This window comes from Chroicocephalus ridibundus, chromosome 2 (genome assembly GCF_963924245.1).
Source record: "Chroicocephalus ridibundus chromosome 2, bChrRid1.1, whole genome shotgun sequence".
Lineage (NCBI taxonomy): Eukaryota > Metazoa > Chordata > Aves > Charadriiformes > Laridae > Chroicocephalus > Chroicocephalus ridibundus.
The window spans coordinates 150,065,503-150,079,794 of NC_086285.1; the positions used below are offsets into that span (position 1 = coordinate 150,065,503).

The 14,292-nt window shown below is 46.2% G+C and overlaps 1 protein-coding gene across 4 annotated transcripts in view; it reads right to left on the minus strand.

Moving 5' to 3' along the window:
- Positions 1-3,458: 3,458 nt before the first annotated feature.
- SYBU (syntabulin) overlaps positions 3,459-14,292 on the minus strand; it is a 42,034-nt gene continuing 31,200 nt past the window's right edge. For 2 of the 4 annotated variants that reach the window (XM_063327415.1, XM_063327417.1), the window contains 4 exons: positions 10,527-10,629; positions 7,932-8,135; positions 6,807-6,956; positions 3,461-5,494 (listed from right to left, as the gene is read on the minus strand). In XM_063327415.1, the coding sequence (XP_063183485.1) occupies positions 4,402-5,494; positions 6,807-6,956; positions 7,932-8,135; positions 10,527-10,629 (1,550 nt within the window). In that variant the 3' untranslated portion in view covers positions 3,461-4,401. Of the gene's footprint in view, positions 5,495-6,806; positions 6,957-7,931; positions 8,136-10,526; positions 10,630-12,422; positions 12,691-14,292 lie in introns of those variants that run through there. The other 2 variants (XM_063327418.1, XM_063327416.1) reach the window with 2 other exon arrangements.

Sequence of the window (14,292 nt, forward strand, 5' to 3'; positions counted from 1 at the left end):
ACACTGAAGTGGATTTCTTGTCACTTTGTCCCTTGCAGCTTCCTGTGCTATCGTGTCCGTTTACGTAGGACACTGCAATGGTTACCAGCAGTGGTGCATGCTGCTCCTTTCTTACAAAGGCTGATGTTGTGAACGTAGGGGAGCAATTTAATCACTTACTTGTATTGGTAAATCTGTATTTCTAGCAGAAGTTCTTTTACTTCCTACAGTTAGGGGGGGAAAAAAAATCCTCACACCTTATACTCGTTGCACAGGTAGTATAATTGGAAAAAAAAGTTGTGTCCTGTTAATAAAGCTAGTGTGAAAATTCTCAGTTTAGCTAACAGCACTTCTCAAAGTCAATTTTTTTGGTACAGTTATGTATCTACTTACATTGGAATTCCTTTGGTAAACTTTGCATGGTAAATATGGAGTAGAAGCCAACGGTGCTTTAAGGAAGAAAAGTTTAATGTCTGCTGGAAGGAAAGGTGTACAGGAGGAGGGAGTTTATCGGGTTCTTGCGTCCAGCTCAGAGCTTCAGTGAATGCCTCCATCTTCTGTTGTGGGGATGCTGTTATCCCTGAATTCATGGACTGTATGGATTTCTTATCTTGTGACAGGTAAGCGAAGACAGCAAAGTTTGTGCCTGGGACTTGTTCCCTGTGCATACAGTGAAGTTGTAAAAGAATGGGAAGGGGTGAAGGGACTATCTGACTAGGTCATGCCTGCCTGGAAAAATAGATTTTTAAACTAAGTTCTAGTAGGTTCTGACACAAGTTTTGCTTAAAAGATAAGTTGAGAAAACAAGACGGTAAGAATTACCTTTAATGGCCCTAGTCATGAAGAAAAGGTTTTAAAAATGTCTAGTATGCTTGTCATGTTGCCTAAAATCTTGCACAAGGCAACTGATTTGACAGCAATTTTCAGATATGAAAGAAGTCCTTGAGAAATGTTAAATTTTAAAATACTTTTTAGAAGGCAACAATAGGTGCTTTTGTGCATATTTTCTGGAGGATTTCACAGGACTATGGAGGATTGACCTGCCAGTATGACTGAAAAACCATCCTTTCCTTAACTGTGCTGTCGTTGTTCACGTTTGCGATGTCCTGTGTTCATTTGTCTGAAGGGTTTTGGAGCAAAACGCTCACTCGTCCTTCTCATGCAGGACATGTATAAAACAGCACTTTCATTTTTTAGTATGTTTCTAGAGGTTGGGATTTAGGAGAGATGGTTGATTTGGGGGGAAAGGAAGGAGAAATGAGTACGTTGTTAGAAGTTAAGAACAGCCTTGTGGGAGGGTGGACATAAGGAAGGGCGCGGGTGAATCAGGTGGGGAGGTGAGCAGTGCCTCAGCCTTCTCCGCAGCTTAGGGGCATGTCAGGCACCTCTTAAGGTATTAAATATATCAATATTTTTTGTTTCTGGGTTAGAAAGAAAAATGTCTAATGGGATTACTAACAAGCATTTGTTCAGCTATTTTACCCTTAGCCTATGAGCTGCTCGTCCTCCCCGCCTGCACGCTTTGAGACAAGACTTTCCTGTGCGCTATGGGTGCGGGCATGAGCATCTTCTGAACTCGAAAAAAAAGGATAGGGGTTTTTATTGAACTGTTTGGAGGCTGATGGTCCTCCTGTAGCTACTCCATACAGCACCAGCAGGATCCAGGTGAGACATGGCTAAAGCTGAAGGAAAATATTAGAGGGGAAAAACAATTAAGGTGGTACGTTTGTAGCAACAGCTGGTGTATCCTCTGTGGATCAGGGAAAAAGGGCCAGTCCCCTAAAGTCTGGGACTGAAGCATTTATCATGGTACTTCAGGCCTTTTCTTACAAAGTGCACCTTGAGCTGTGTATGTCCTTGCAGTGTGGAGGAGGAAAGGCGGAGGCTTGGAAGTGAGCTGAATTTTGGGTAGAGATCAGAGCAAGGACTTTTATCAGGAATGCGATGGGAATTCTGTCACCTCATGCTGAACATAGTTAAATGCCTTGTGAGAGTTGAGCAGACCACAAGATTTTTTTTAAGGGCAGAAAGCAACTTTCACATTATTCTGGTGTTAGCACCTTGTATCTTAAAGGAGCACGTTTAAAAACACTGCTGCTAAATGGAAATTTTAAACATAAGAGTAGGGTTGTGCTGCTTTGTTGCCTCTTGCTGAAAAAGAAACTCGTGTAGCTGCAGGTGAATGTCTCTCCTAGAACTGAAGATGACTTTTTCCTCTAAACTGTGCTCCATTTCACTACCACGGATGTGAAGATCACTTAAACAATAGTGGCTGTAAAAGTGAAATCCAAAATTTTAATAAAGTTGGTAACATTTGCTATAAAATAATTCCTTTCTAGGCCTTTAACAGACATACTTCAAAGTAGGAATAAAGCATTTTCTTCTGTCATGTCTTCCAGTCCCAAGAGGAGATATCTAGGAGTGATGAAATTCCATGGTTGTGTAAAACATACATTAAACCTGCTGGCTTGCAAGAAGGCAGGAGACCATGGAAGGGGAAGTCGTCAGCAAAGAAACCCAGATGCTCTCATGGCCATCTTTGTTACCTCCTGGGGCCTATGTTACGTCAAATTGTCTGTTAGATTTCTCTTCCTTAACATAATGCTTAATGAACCCTCTTGAATCTTTGCTGCGAACACAAATAATTCATAACCCAGGCACCACAGGGATGGGAAAGGTCTGCTGAGTCACCTCCATCAGCATCGGTGCGTGCCACTCAAGAGTGTGTTGCAAACACTCCCCGTGTGCTGGCCAATTATTCCTCCTCTCCTGTGGCTCACTAATAACTCCCTTCTTCCCAAAAGCTGCAGAGCGATGCATGGCACTCTCAGGCTTCACAAGATCTCTTCTTCTCTGGGTTGCACAGGGAAATACTACACTTGCTTTGCTGAAGGGGAAAACAGGAGGGCAGTGAGGTTTAAATGGGTGGAGGTGGTGTTGAAAGGCTTGGGTGAAGCCAGACAAACCCCACTGTTTCATCCGTTGGGTCATGTTGCCCTCCTCTGATCTATGCACAGATTTCCAGTTTTGGACATGGAGAATTCACGGTTTGATGGTCACAGTTGCATCTCAGTGTGCACACCGAGACTGCATGACTCTCGTCCGGGTTAAACAAGGCCTTCTGGGCCTCTGTTTAGTGCCAGGAAGACTGTTTTTTTTCTGGGAGCACAGAAATGAGAAGTTACAAGTTTCCAGAAGACTGCATTGGGTTAAAGATTAGGTCATTTGCATCTGTTAATGCAGCGTGGGTGCGGCAGAGCGGCTGGCGTGGTGTCCGCAGACCGACTGGAGCCGCCTTTTCTTGGCTGAGTGCTTACGCTTGGAGCTGCGCTTGGATTTTCTCACTCCAACTGTTCTCCTGGTCCTGATGGTTCCTTACACTCCAATACAGTGCCTCCTCCCGCTGGGCCTGAGCCTGACAGCTCAGCTGAGACAGGGCAGTTTTTATAGCTTTGCTAAAATAAAACACTCGCAAAGGTTTGATGTTTTTAACATGCTTTACTGAACTTGTGATTATAAAGGTAATTTACAATAAAGCAATTAAATAAACAATAAGTTAAAACACAATACATTTATACATAGTATTTCAAAGGGCCCGAAAGACTATTGGGTTCCAACACATTAAGACCTTAAAACAACATTAAGATTCCAAGTGTATCCACGCCTCTACTTATCATTGTAACACGGTTCAAGACTCCCAACGACGTACATTTTTGGTTACAGTCCCCGTATACGCACAAGACCAGTGAAATGCTCGAGCAATTGCACGATCGATAAGAGCACTACACGAGACAGGCACGAACGATGTGCTGGAAGCTGCCTGGGGAATATGGGTTTTACCTCTAAATTGAATTGACACTTCGGACAACAAATGGAAAGCGCTAGCATGCTTTCTGGAGCACAGGAGTGATACCCTTAAGGGGAACGAGTCTCCATGTCACTTAACGCTGTAGTTTCACCAATGTTTTAGGTTAATGCTGCCTAAAGAAATACTCCACCTTTCTCTGGCCGTTTGCTCCTGTGCGCACCTCGCGCTACACTCGAGTACAAAGCGCTTGAACGTTTGCCCGGTGAACCAGCCAGGGAAAGTGACTGCGCTTCATTTCCCTCGTCATGTTCACTGTGCAGGTGCGCTGGCACCAGAAAGACACGAGGACAGGGGAGGGACATGGAGCAGAGGGACTATTTCTGTAGGCAGCAGTACTGTTGAAAACACCAGTTAAAAACATCTTGTGGAACTACAAGGTTCAGCGTTTTTATTTTGAAACAAGGAACGTGTTTTCAAACCGATTTATAGTGCAAATCAAATAGTCAAAAGCAAAATTATGGACTCTGCCAGAATATACAATAACTTTTTATGATCTATCTCATCCCTCTTTCTCTCTGCCTCAGCCAGTTTGGTGCCCAGGGACAGAGTGGACTTTAGGTTTTGATATTGAAGGGTGTACGGCGTAAAGAGTGCAGAGCCACCAGGCAGCAACCACGAAGCAACGCTCCGATATTGTAAATGGGATCCGTTCCTCCTCTCTGAGTGCTGAAAGCCCACACGATAGTTGGTACCACAGGGGCTGCTACAGCCAGAACATCTCTGAGGAGACTGCTGCTCCAGTATCTCCTCTTTATTCCTGTCTGAGAGAAAGTACTGACATACCCAAAGGCTTCATCATCATGAGGTTCTGCAAAATCAAGTTCTTTCATGAAACGGTTTTCATTAACTCCGTGCTCCGCCTTCCTGCACGGAGACTCCATAGGAGACAAAAGGATGGCAGAGTTTGGATCACTTGGAGTTAAGTCCACTATCATGCCAGAATCACTGAAGCTTCCAAAAGAAAATTCACCCATTTCCTTCAGTGAAGAAGGTGGGCTTAGAGGACAGGCATCTTGAGCTCTGAAGATGTTTTGAATGAGCTGCTCCACATCTAGGCTATATGGCACCACATCAGTCTGGACGGCCTGTTCCACCATCATGTTGCTGCTGTTCTCCTCCTGTAAAGAAGTTAGTTTTTCATCCAGAACAATTTCAAGCATCTCTTTATTCACAGAAGAACCTGAGGGAGCTGGATCACTCAACTCAGAGGTTGTGGTGTTCAAACCCTCTTCAGATAAATCAGTTCCATTAGCTGTGTCCTCATTAAGAAGCAGCCCACTGTCTCCCACCTCCTCCAGAGCCTGGTCCTCCGTGATGAGGCTGTCTGGCATTGTGGCACACAACGCTAACGGCTTCCCCTCTGAGTCACACATGTACTCCAGGCACTGCTCATCCCTCATCTCCATGCTCTGCAGCAGATACTCCAGTTTCTTGTTTTGAACGTTTATGTCTATGAAATATTTCTGAATTTTTTTGTCTTTCTCAGCCAAGCTGTTTTTCATGGTTTCAATAACCTGCTTGAGTTGTTTAATTTCACTTCTTGCTTCCTTTAAGGCCAGCTCTGCCTCCACACGATTACACTCCTCTTCAATCCAGTCTTCCCTCATCCGTCCCAGCTGAGCTTTGAGCTCTTGTATTTCTGTTTCCCTGTAGCAAAATAAAAATGTTGTAACACTTCTGCTGCCTGGTCAGTTAAAGAGTCACGGTGAGGCCCCACCACACTGGGATGCCTACGCTGCAGAGGTGCTCCAAGAAGGAGGCAAACTCCTCCATGCACCATTTGCTGCCACCTTTGAGGGAGCGGGCAGAGATGTCAGCTGGCTGCCAAGACACACCAGCTGATTGCTAACTGGAGTCACCAACCTGGCCACATGGCTAGCAGCCTTGTGGGCTACTTCATGACCCCAGACATTTTGAGGCACAAGTGGTGGCCTCTTGGTTAGGTTCAACCAGTACAGCGCTTACCACCTCACCTATTGCCTCGTCCTGTAGGAAATGAGAAACAGCTGCCCAGATGTGTCCCCCGTGCCTGCCAGCAGCTCGTCACTTACAGCCAGAGCCAACACTGGCCTCAGACAGCAGGACGGCTCGGGGCTGCAGGCACCTGGCTCGCTTTCACCCACCCGGCCCGGTGCGGAAACAGAGGCTGCTGCCTTGACTTGCAAGCAACTGGAGAGAGGGGACCCCCACATGAGACCCAGCCCTCACAGATGCAGAAGTCGGGCTATCCCGAGCTGGACCACCGGGTCCCTGGGACTCTGCCCTGGGGCTCCATTCCAACGGCCCTTTGGGCCCGCTTGGGCTGTGTGTGCCGGAGAGCCAGCGCTCGGAGACAACATCTGTTGCTGCGTAATGCACAGTGTCACTTCTCTGCTCAGCGTCCACACAAAGGGCTATTGTGAAAAATTCAGTATCTAAGTGACAGAAACACAAGTGGGCACGCTGGTTTGTGTAAGAGCTTTTCTTTCATTAGGGGAGAAGGGGGATGTTTGTGGTCGTAATTCACAGAATACCAGGTTAGAAGGGATGTCAGGATCATCTGGCTCCTCTTGTGTGCCCACTTGTGTTTTTGTCACTTAGATATTGAACGCTGTCTTATTTCACTGAGTGAGGTAGAACAGGAGACTGAGGTAATACATGCTGGCAGGTAGAAACTGTTTTGTGTATAAAAGGTCTCAATGGTAATCAGACTGGTAAAAAATGATCCTTTAAAAGTATTCTTTTGTGAAAGTACAAAAAGGGGAAAAGAGACAGCTATATGCATAACTGAACTGCATGGTACGTATTCCCTGAGAAAGCTATGAAGCTTGAAATACCTGAATACAACTTAATCAGATTGATCACATTTCAAATTTCTTAATGAAAATGTTATGTGGTTAAGAAATGAGTAAAAATGTTCAGGATTCCCACCCCTAAATGCTCCTGAATAAATCTTTCTGATTTCTGAAATGAAATTTACCTTTCTTTAAGTTTGCTCTCAGATTCCTTCAGCTTTGTTTTCAGATGACGTACTGTAACTTCTTTCTGCTGCAGAGGAGTCAAATACTGCTCTGGATTCTGTGGCTTAATGCTGTGATTTTCACCACAAGAACTGTATCTCCCTGATCTCCTGAAAAAAAAGCCCAACAAAAACATCACATAACAGCATTCCTACAGTTCTTCAGTCCTGGCAAAAAGAAAAACATCCCATTGACTGATACAAAGCTTGACTCCTTGGGGGCTCCTCAGTGTCCGCAAAGCTGACGCCCTCTGACAAATCAAAGTACTTGAGGAAATGGCAGACTTGTGGCTATAGCGAAAAATTTACTATTTATTGCACTTTGTTTCAGTGCCATCGCATCAAGTGGGACATTTAACTTTAAAATACTTTGCCATCCCCTCACCCGAAATGGGTGGTGTGTCCAAGAGCAGGCAGCTGGGCCACTGGTAAGGACACCCAGCTGTAGACACGGCCAGGCAAGGCAGGGTAAGGACCGAGTTCAGCTGCACACGGGAGCTGTGAAGCTGAGCAGGCTGAAACCTAGATTCATCCTACCTAGCGTTAGGTGTGTATCTGACGTGTTTGGCTGTTGTGTTGCCTGAGAGAGAGAGAGGGAAGCAGCAGCAGTGTGGGGGCTATTTCTTCTCTGCAGTATGTGTCACATGCTCTGGCAGGTATCTGTTTTCTTTCTTGTACAGGACACTGCACTCCTTAGGGAGGTGCCCAAGTCTGGGCAGGGTGAATTTTTGCCCAAGTGTATAATGTTTTCTATATTTATGTTTTCTGTATTACCCCACTCAACTCTCTCCAAAGTGAAAGGACCCTCAGACAAAAGAACCAGTAAATCCCCATGAGAACTGATGGCATGAAACCACTTGAAGGAGCCTTGACCAAAAGTAACGTTGAATTTTACAGTGCTGAAACAATAAAGCTTTTACAAGGGATGGCACACCCTGTTGACTGTCGAGCCACCCCTATGAGGAGTCACACCTATGCCGAGGAGCAAGGTGACCTGCTCGGCAGCTCAAACAGCTGATCCCACGTTACAGTGCAGAGAAGGCAAGTCAGTGTGCTGAACACCGGGCTGCTGAAATAAAGACTTGCCTCATCACTGGGCTGCTGTCGCTCCCTTTGTATGAGCCTGAGTTGCTGCTGCTGGCTGATGAAGCCCTGTAACTCTGGTGGATGTTAGCAGGACTCAGCTGGTTTTTGCACAGTGTTGACAAAGGGTCCTTTTCACGGGAAGCAGGTGGGCTGGTTCCAGACTTGTAGGATAAGGATCCATTATTCCGACCATAAGGGCCACGACTGGAGGGGAACCAAAACGGTTAAAGCATATTGGATTATCCTTGTCACACAACCCATTATGTGTCTTATTTTACACACAAAGTTGTCTAAACACTAAACCAGACAGACAACTGCGAGTGGCCGGGAAGAAACAAAGTCCTGAAGTCGTCATTCACTGACTGTGGGGCTCTTGGTCTGAGCTACGTGACGTAGGGAAACCTCAGCCATGGGGACAGCCCAGTTCCCAGTGACTCCACCAGAATGTCCACGTTCCCTGAACCTCTGGCCCCGCTAAGTAATGAGAGGACTGCAGCAGCCTGGGTTAGTGCCAAAAGAACCAGGCGCCAGCTTTCCCCGGCCAGGCCTGCGGAGCGATGCCCGTCCGCGGGGGTTCGCTGCAAGGCTGCTTTCATGCTTCTCAGCACGCAGCCCCAGGGATCCCGGCATGCAGTGAAAACAGATTTTGTTTGAGCCCTGTTCTTCTCTGCCTTTGGCATCCTGGGTGCTTCAGCTGTCATTGTCAGCTATTCATTTGTTTCGATACAGTTTGAACCCCACTGCGAGCAGGATGAAATGGTATATTACAATAGACAAAGGAAAGCGCGGCCTTTTCTTTCTTCCTTCCAGTTTCCCTCACACATATCTACCTTTCTTTTCCCACCCTTTATTAAATAATCTGACTGTCCACTGTGTGTGCTTGAAAGCAATTGGTATCTGCGCTGCCCGAGAGCTGCCAAGGTCCGGGGCGCCCTGAGGACAGCTTCTCGGGGTGCGTTCCTCGCCTCCTCGCTCCGTTTGCCTTCCTGCACTACCACGCTGCTACCTTTGTCCTCCCATGCAAGTTGTTCCTCTGGACTGTAACGAAAAGGCAGGTTTCAAAAAAAATACGGAAAAAGGCAAATCCAGCCAGCAAAGGAGAAGGCTCGAACATAAAAATTTAAATACCACAGAATTATGAAGCAAAATCTCTTCTTAAAATTGTTTGACTTGGTTTCCTCCCTTCTCTGAAAATGGAACAGTTTATAAGGAACAGATGGTTGAGTGGCTGCTGCAAACCTTCATCGCGCTGCTGCGGTCTGGGTGATTTTATAATTATTTTACAATGAAGTGCAGGACTGTGGTTTGTGACAACATTGAAATGTTTGACAGTGAGTTAAGTCAAACAGTTAAAAAAGAATGCATTTGCAAAGGAGGCATCTCTTTCCACTTCGTACAGCGCAGCAGCAGCTCTGGTGTGAGGCAGAACTTGCACTGACTGTGCCTAACACAGCAGTGCTTTGAAGGAGCACTATTACATAGGACTTCTGTTCCGTTAAGTAGGTCAGGATGCTCTAATTTAAAGTTATACTTAAATGCACAATAATATATGAAATGATACATAATCTTACTCAAAGCAAGGCGATTTTAGAACTTCATATTATACTTAATACTGTTTTTTCCCCCAGCCAGTAACTTGGTAGATTTAATCTAAAGAGAGCTTAAGTAATGTTTATTTTTCTAACAGTCTCATGACAGAGATAGGAAACCGCTCATTAAGCATCGTTCTGCCGATCTCTGTACACTGGGGCACGCTGCGACCTTGGGGACGTCTGTGTGACTCAAGCATGCGGGTATCCCGCTGCTGGTCCCAGCTTGCCGCCAGCTCTTCCGCAAAGGGCAGGAAACCAGTCCTGGCAATTTGAACTCCTTCCACCTACTCCAAAAACAGTAACCAGCAGGGACTGCGTGGGCAGAGCACGACGCGCGCTGCTCTGTCCCAAGGCCCCTGTATTCACAAGCTGTCTGGATTTGCCCTTCACACATGACAGGGAGAAATCTTACAGAAATCTTTCATGAAAGGTTCATTTAGATAGATGACTATGACAATTTTTCTTATTTGCATAGAGTTATAATTATATAAAAGTTGGGCAAGGGTGTTTAAGAAAAGAGTGTCAAAGGCAATATTGTACACTTCTTCCCGTAAAAAATAAGGTCATGATCTGTAAAGGTGTATGCTGAGCTGACAATTTATTACAGAGAGAAAACAAAGTGATAAGACCAAAAGGTTAAGGTTAACTGGTTAGAAGTAGTGCTGTATGCTGTACGAAACAACATACCCCTAGTTGTTTCCTCCTCCACTCCAGCCAACGCCTTTTCTGCCTTACCTTACTTGTTATGAATAAATAACAAAAAAATACCAGTCAGCTGATCTGGCATATTGACAATTTTTGCTCTCCAAACACAGCATTTTTTTTTTCCTTTCTCATATTACAGCTCTCATCAGTGTAAGCGCTCCTCGATGGCACAGTGTTACCCAAATTGTTTTAAAACTCACAATGCTGGTATTGTATGTATTAACTGCAAGACCCTACAGAGTAGTCTATCTTTGCACTAGCAACACTTGCAATATTCAGGAAAAATTGTTTTGCTTACTTGCGGGAAAAAGAAGATCTTTTGCTTCCAGCAGCAGACATATGGACTTCAGGCGCTGAAATACTGCCTGTGCTGCTTGAAGAGCTAAAATCGGCTTCACTCCCTGGAAAGGAAAAGGGAAGAGTGAAACACGATGGAAATTATAACTCAAAGACTGTTTTCAAAATAACAATGAATCACAAGCATCCTTCCTTTGTCCGTCCTGTGAGAATTTCAGAAGTTGCACAAATTTTCAAACATCCCTGAGGACAAGCGCTGGATTCGTTCCAGATTTTCAATATTTCTTCAGAACTGGCACTTCAGCAAGAGCAGAAAAAACATTTGGACACAAAACCCTAACGCTACAGAAGCCATTTTAAGGACTCGGCTAGGAACATTTCTTGTGGCGACCTGTTTGCTTTCTCACAGCCATCAGTAGACGAATGAGGCTGCTCACGTGGCGTCTGCAGGAGCACAGCGATTAGGAGCATGCAACTGGAACCGGAGATTTCTCTTGCTTTAAACCACATGAAAATACTACTCAGTGGGAGGAAAGCTGCTTCTGTTTTGGCTTCTGAGATTATGTACATGAACATGTATATATCTATAAACGCATATAAGCTAACAAGGTATTTGCATGTATATATGTACACACGTATGCAGGTTTTCATGTGGCATGGAAGCATAGTAAAGGCAGTTCTAATAGCCTTAAAATAATCCAATAATCACGTGTGGCTCTCAAGTGCTTCTCAGGTGCTAAGCCATCTATCTGATTACTGACTTTCTATGGATCACAGCTTTTATTTCCCAAGCTCTGGCATACACAATGAAAACTGCTCTCATTTTGCTAGATCCAGTAGTAGGTAGATGTACTAAGAAAGTCTTACCATCTGGAAAAAAAACCCCACAAAAGTTAGGATCTTTTTCGGTCCATCACTCAAATGGTGAATGTCCCAAGCCATATCCGGGTCTCACGCCGCAGAGCCACAGTAGTGGATAATGACTTTATCAAGGGGATGGAAATAACTTTCCGACATCGTTTAAGCAGCCTGTCAGGGGGAGCAACTCTCTCACCTGAGAATTTCTGGGCACCGTCCCCTGCACTGACACCCCCGGCCAGCGGCTGCAGACTTACCACAAATCCCAATTTTGCGATCTTTTCCACGAGGGGGAGATGCAGCTGCAGCTACCATCATCCCCGCTGTGGCAGATAAACCTTCGGGTGCACAACCTCTCTTAAATCCTTGGCAGAGCTGTCGGGCTTGTCTTGCACCCCTGAATACCCGGGATGGGGAAAAGGCCTTGTCGGAGCCTGTCTTCACAGCCTTACAGAGGATGAGGCTTCCATCCACCATCCTTACCATCCGGTAACTCTTAGCAACCGGTGTTAGCATCAGATGTGTTCAGATTTAACCCAATACTTTCCCAACCCCACCAAGTCCCAGCGTCGGGATCAGTCCCCGTTTCTCTGTGCCTCTGGTTCAGCCCAGCCCAGATATTCCTCTGCCCGATTTCAAATGCCCGCTGAAATGCACAGCCCAGCTCCTGAAAAGGGTCATCTGTCCCCCTCTAACCAACTCCATACCCACTATGACATCCCTGATAACCAGACCCAGGTTGCCACAGCTGTAACCAAAGTGCAAGTTTGCAAGGGAGGGAGGGAGAGCCGCAAAGCTGTTTTCTTTCACAGAGTATTTATATCGTGTCTACAGATGCAGATGTCAGTGACCCTCTCCTTGGGGAAGCAAAATGACCGTGGGACATGATGTCCGAAGCTGCAACAGAATTTTCCTGATAAACAAAACACTCCCATCTACAAGCCTAAGATACCAAATACTGTCTTGGTATCACGCTACTCCCAAATCTACTTTTCCAAGCAAGACCCGAACAGGTAAACGCAACGCACAGATTTCATACCTCTGGTGTTTGGACCCCCGAAACATTCCTGCTCTTGCAAGACGCCAACAGATTTCCAAAGCCAAGTCCTGTCTGCGGCACAGAGCGCAGGAGCCCTAGCTGAGGCTCATCTCTGGTTAAGTAGACCACATCATAATCAGATCTCGCTATCGAAAGCATTTCGAGGAAGCAAGGCTTAATAATAGCCTCTTCCTGACCTGCCTGGCTCGGAGCGCAGGGCTGGGGAGGGCTGCCGAGCCAGGCACTGCCGGTAAGAGTCAGCACAGCCTGAAGATCCAGCCTCCTCCAAGGCTGAGCTTTCCAAAAGACCGAACTGCATCTGAGACCAGAACACTGTCTGCGAAGCACAAATTAACCTGTTAACAGCTGATAACCCAATTCTGATAACGGCTACACACAAGTTTAACACTGAACACAGAGACTACTTACGCTTAAAATTAGGCATGTGGCTATTTATAGGACTTTCAATAACGTTTTATAAATTAAAGGGGTCACTGCTAGTATCTGTTCCAAGTGTGTTAGTTACGCTCAAGCCAGCTTTGTGTGTAGCAGAGCTCGACAGCAATGTTACTAGGAGACTTTACAAAATATTTTCTGCCATTTGGTAGACATCTCTAAGCAAAACAACATGGCATCTATCCATATAATATCAATTGCAACATACTCTCCTGGGTAAATGTGACTTCTGTCTTACAAACGTCTTAACAAAGAGGTGAAACTCCTTGCCTAGCAGCAATATGGGCAGGAGCTGAACGCGGCCTCTCATCTTTCCTAACGCCATTCTCCAGGCTGACAGCTCCCTAGGGACATCTGTTGACTATTTTTGTTGCTGTGACAATGTGATTGCAAAAGCTCACACATGTAAGCCCCAGAACAGCCTGTCGATTCAGCATTACCCATGAAAGAGGCTGCCATTTCTCAGAAACATATTACTTTGTCCTAACTGTCTGTAACACTTGTTTTGCCCTGATCTGAGGCTTCCTTGGCCAAGACAACTGTCTTACCCACCCTTTCCTGCAAAACACGGCACATGTTGAGCCGCTGGCTTCAGCAGTATCCCATTTGAAATTCATTCATACATATTCTTCCATGCTGCAAGCCACTCAGCGTCACACTACCAACAGCCTGCCCGCAGGCAAGCCAGCTCAGGAATATGCTTTGATGGAAACGCTCGTGCCGCACGTAGGGCATCCGATGCCAGAGGGCCAGTCGTTCCCGCCTCCCGTGGCCCGGCCGCCGACTCCGGGCAGCAGCAGGCCCATGCCATGGGAGTGGAGCTGTGCACTGCTCTGTGCTATGGGATGAACAACACATGGATGTCCAACAAATCAGCTGAGACAGCTGGGGTTGTTCAGCCTGGAGAAGAGGAGGCTCCGGGGAGACCTTATAGTGGCCTACCAGTACCTGAAGGGGGCCTACAAGAAAGCTGGGGAGGGGCTGTTTGCAAGGGCATGCAGCAATAGGATGAGGGACAATGGCTTTAAACTAGAGCAGGGTAGGTTTAGAGGAGACATTAGGAAGAAATTCTTCACAATGAGGCTGGTGAGACACTGGAACAGGTTGCCCAGAGAGGTGGTGGAGGCCCCATCCCTGGAGACATTCGAGGCCAGGCTTGATGAGGCTCTGAGCAACCTGATCTAGTTAAAGATGTCCCCGCTTACTGCAGAGGGGTTGGACTAGATGACCTTTAAAGGTCCCTTCCAGGCCAACACATTCTATGATTCCATGAAAGTGCTGTAATATTTTCCAGGAGTGCTCCTTGCCTGGAATCTGAGAAGCACAACTTAGCCAGGGGCAGAGAGGGTGGTGATGGTCCAACAGATGCGTCTGCTCATCTGTACCGTGGGCTGGGGACCACTGCTCTGGGAGC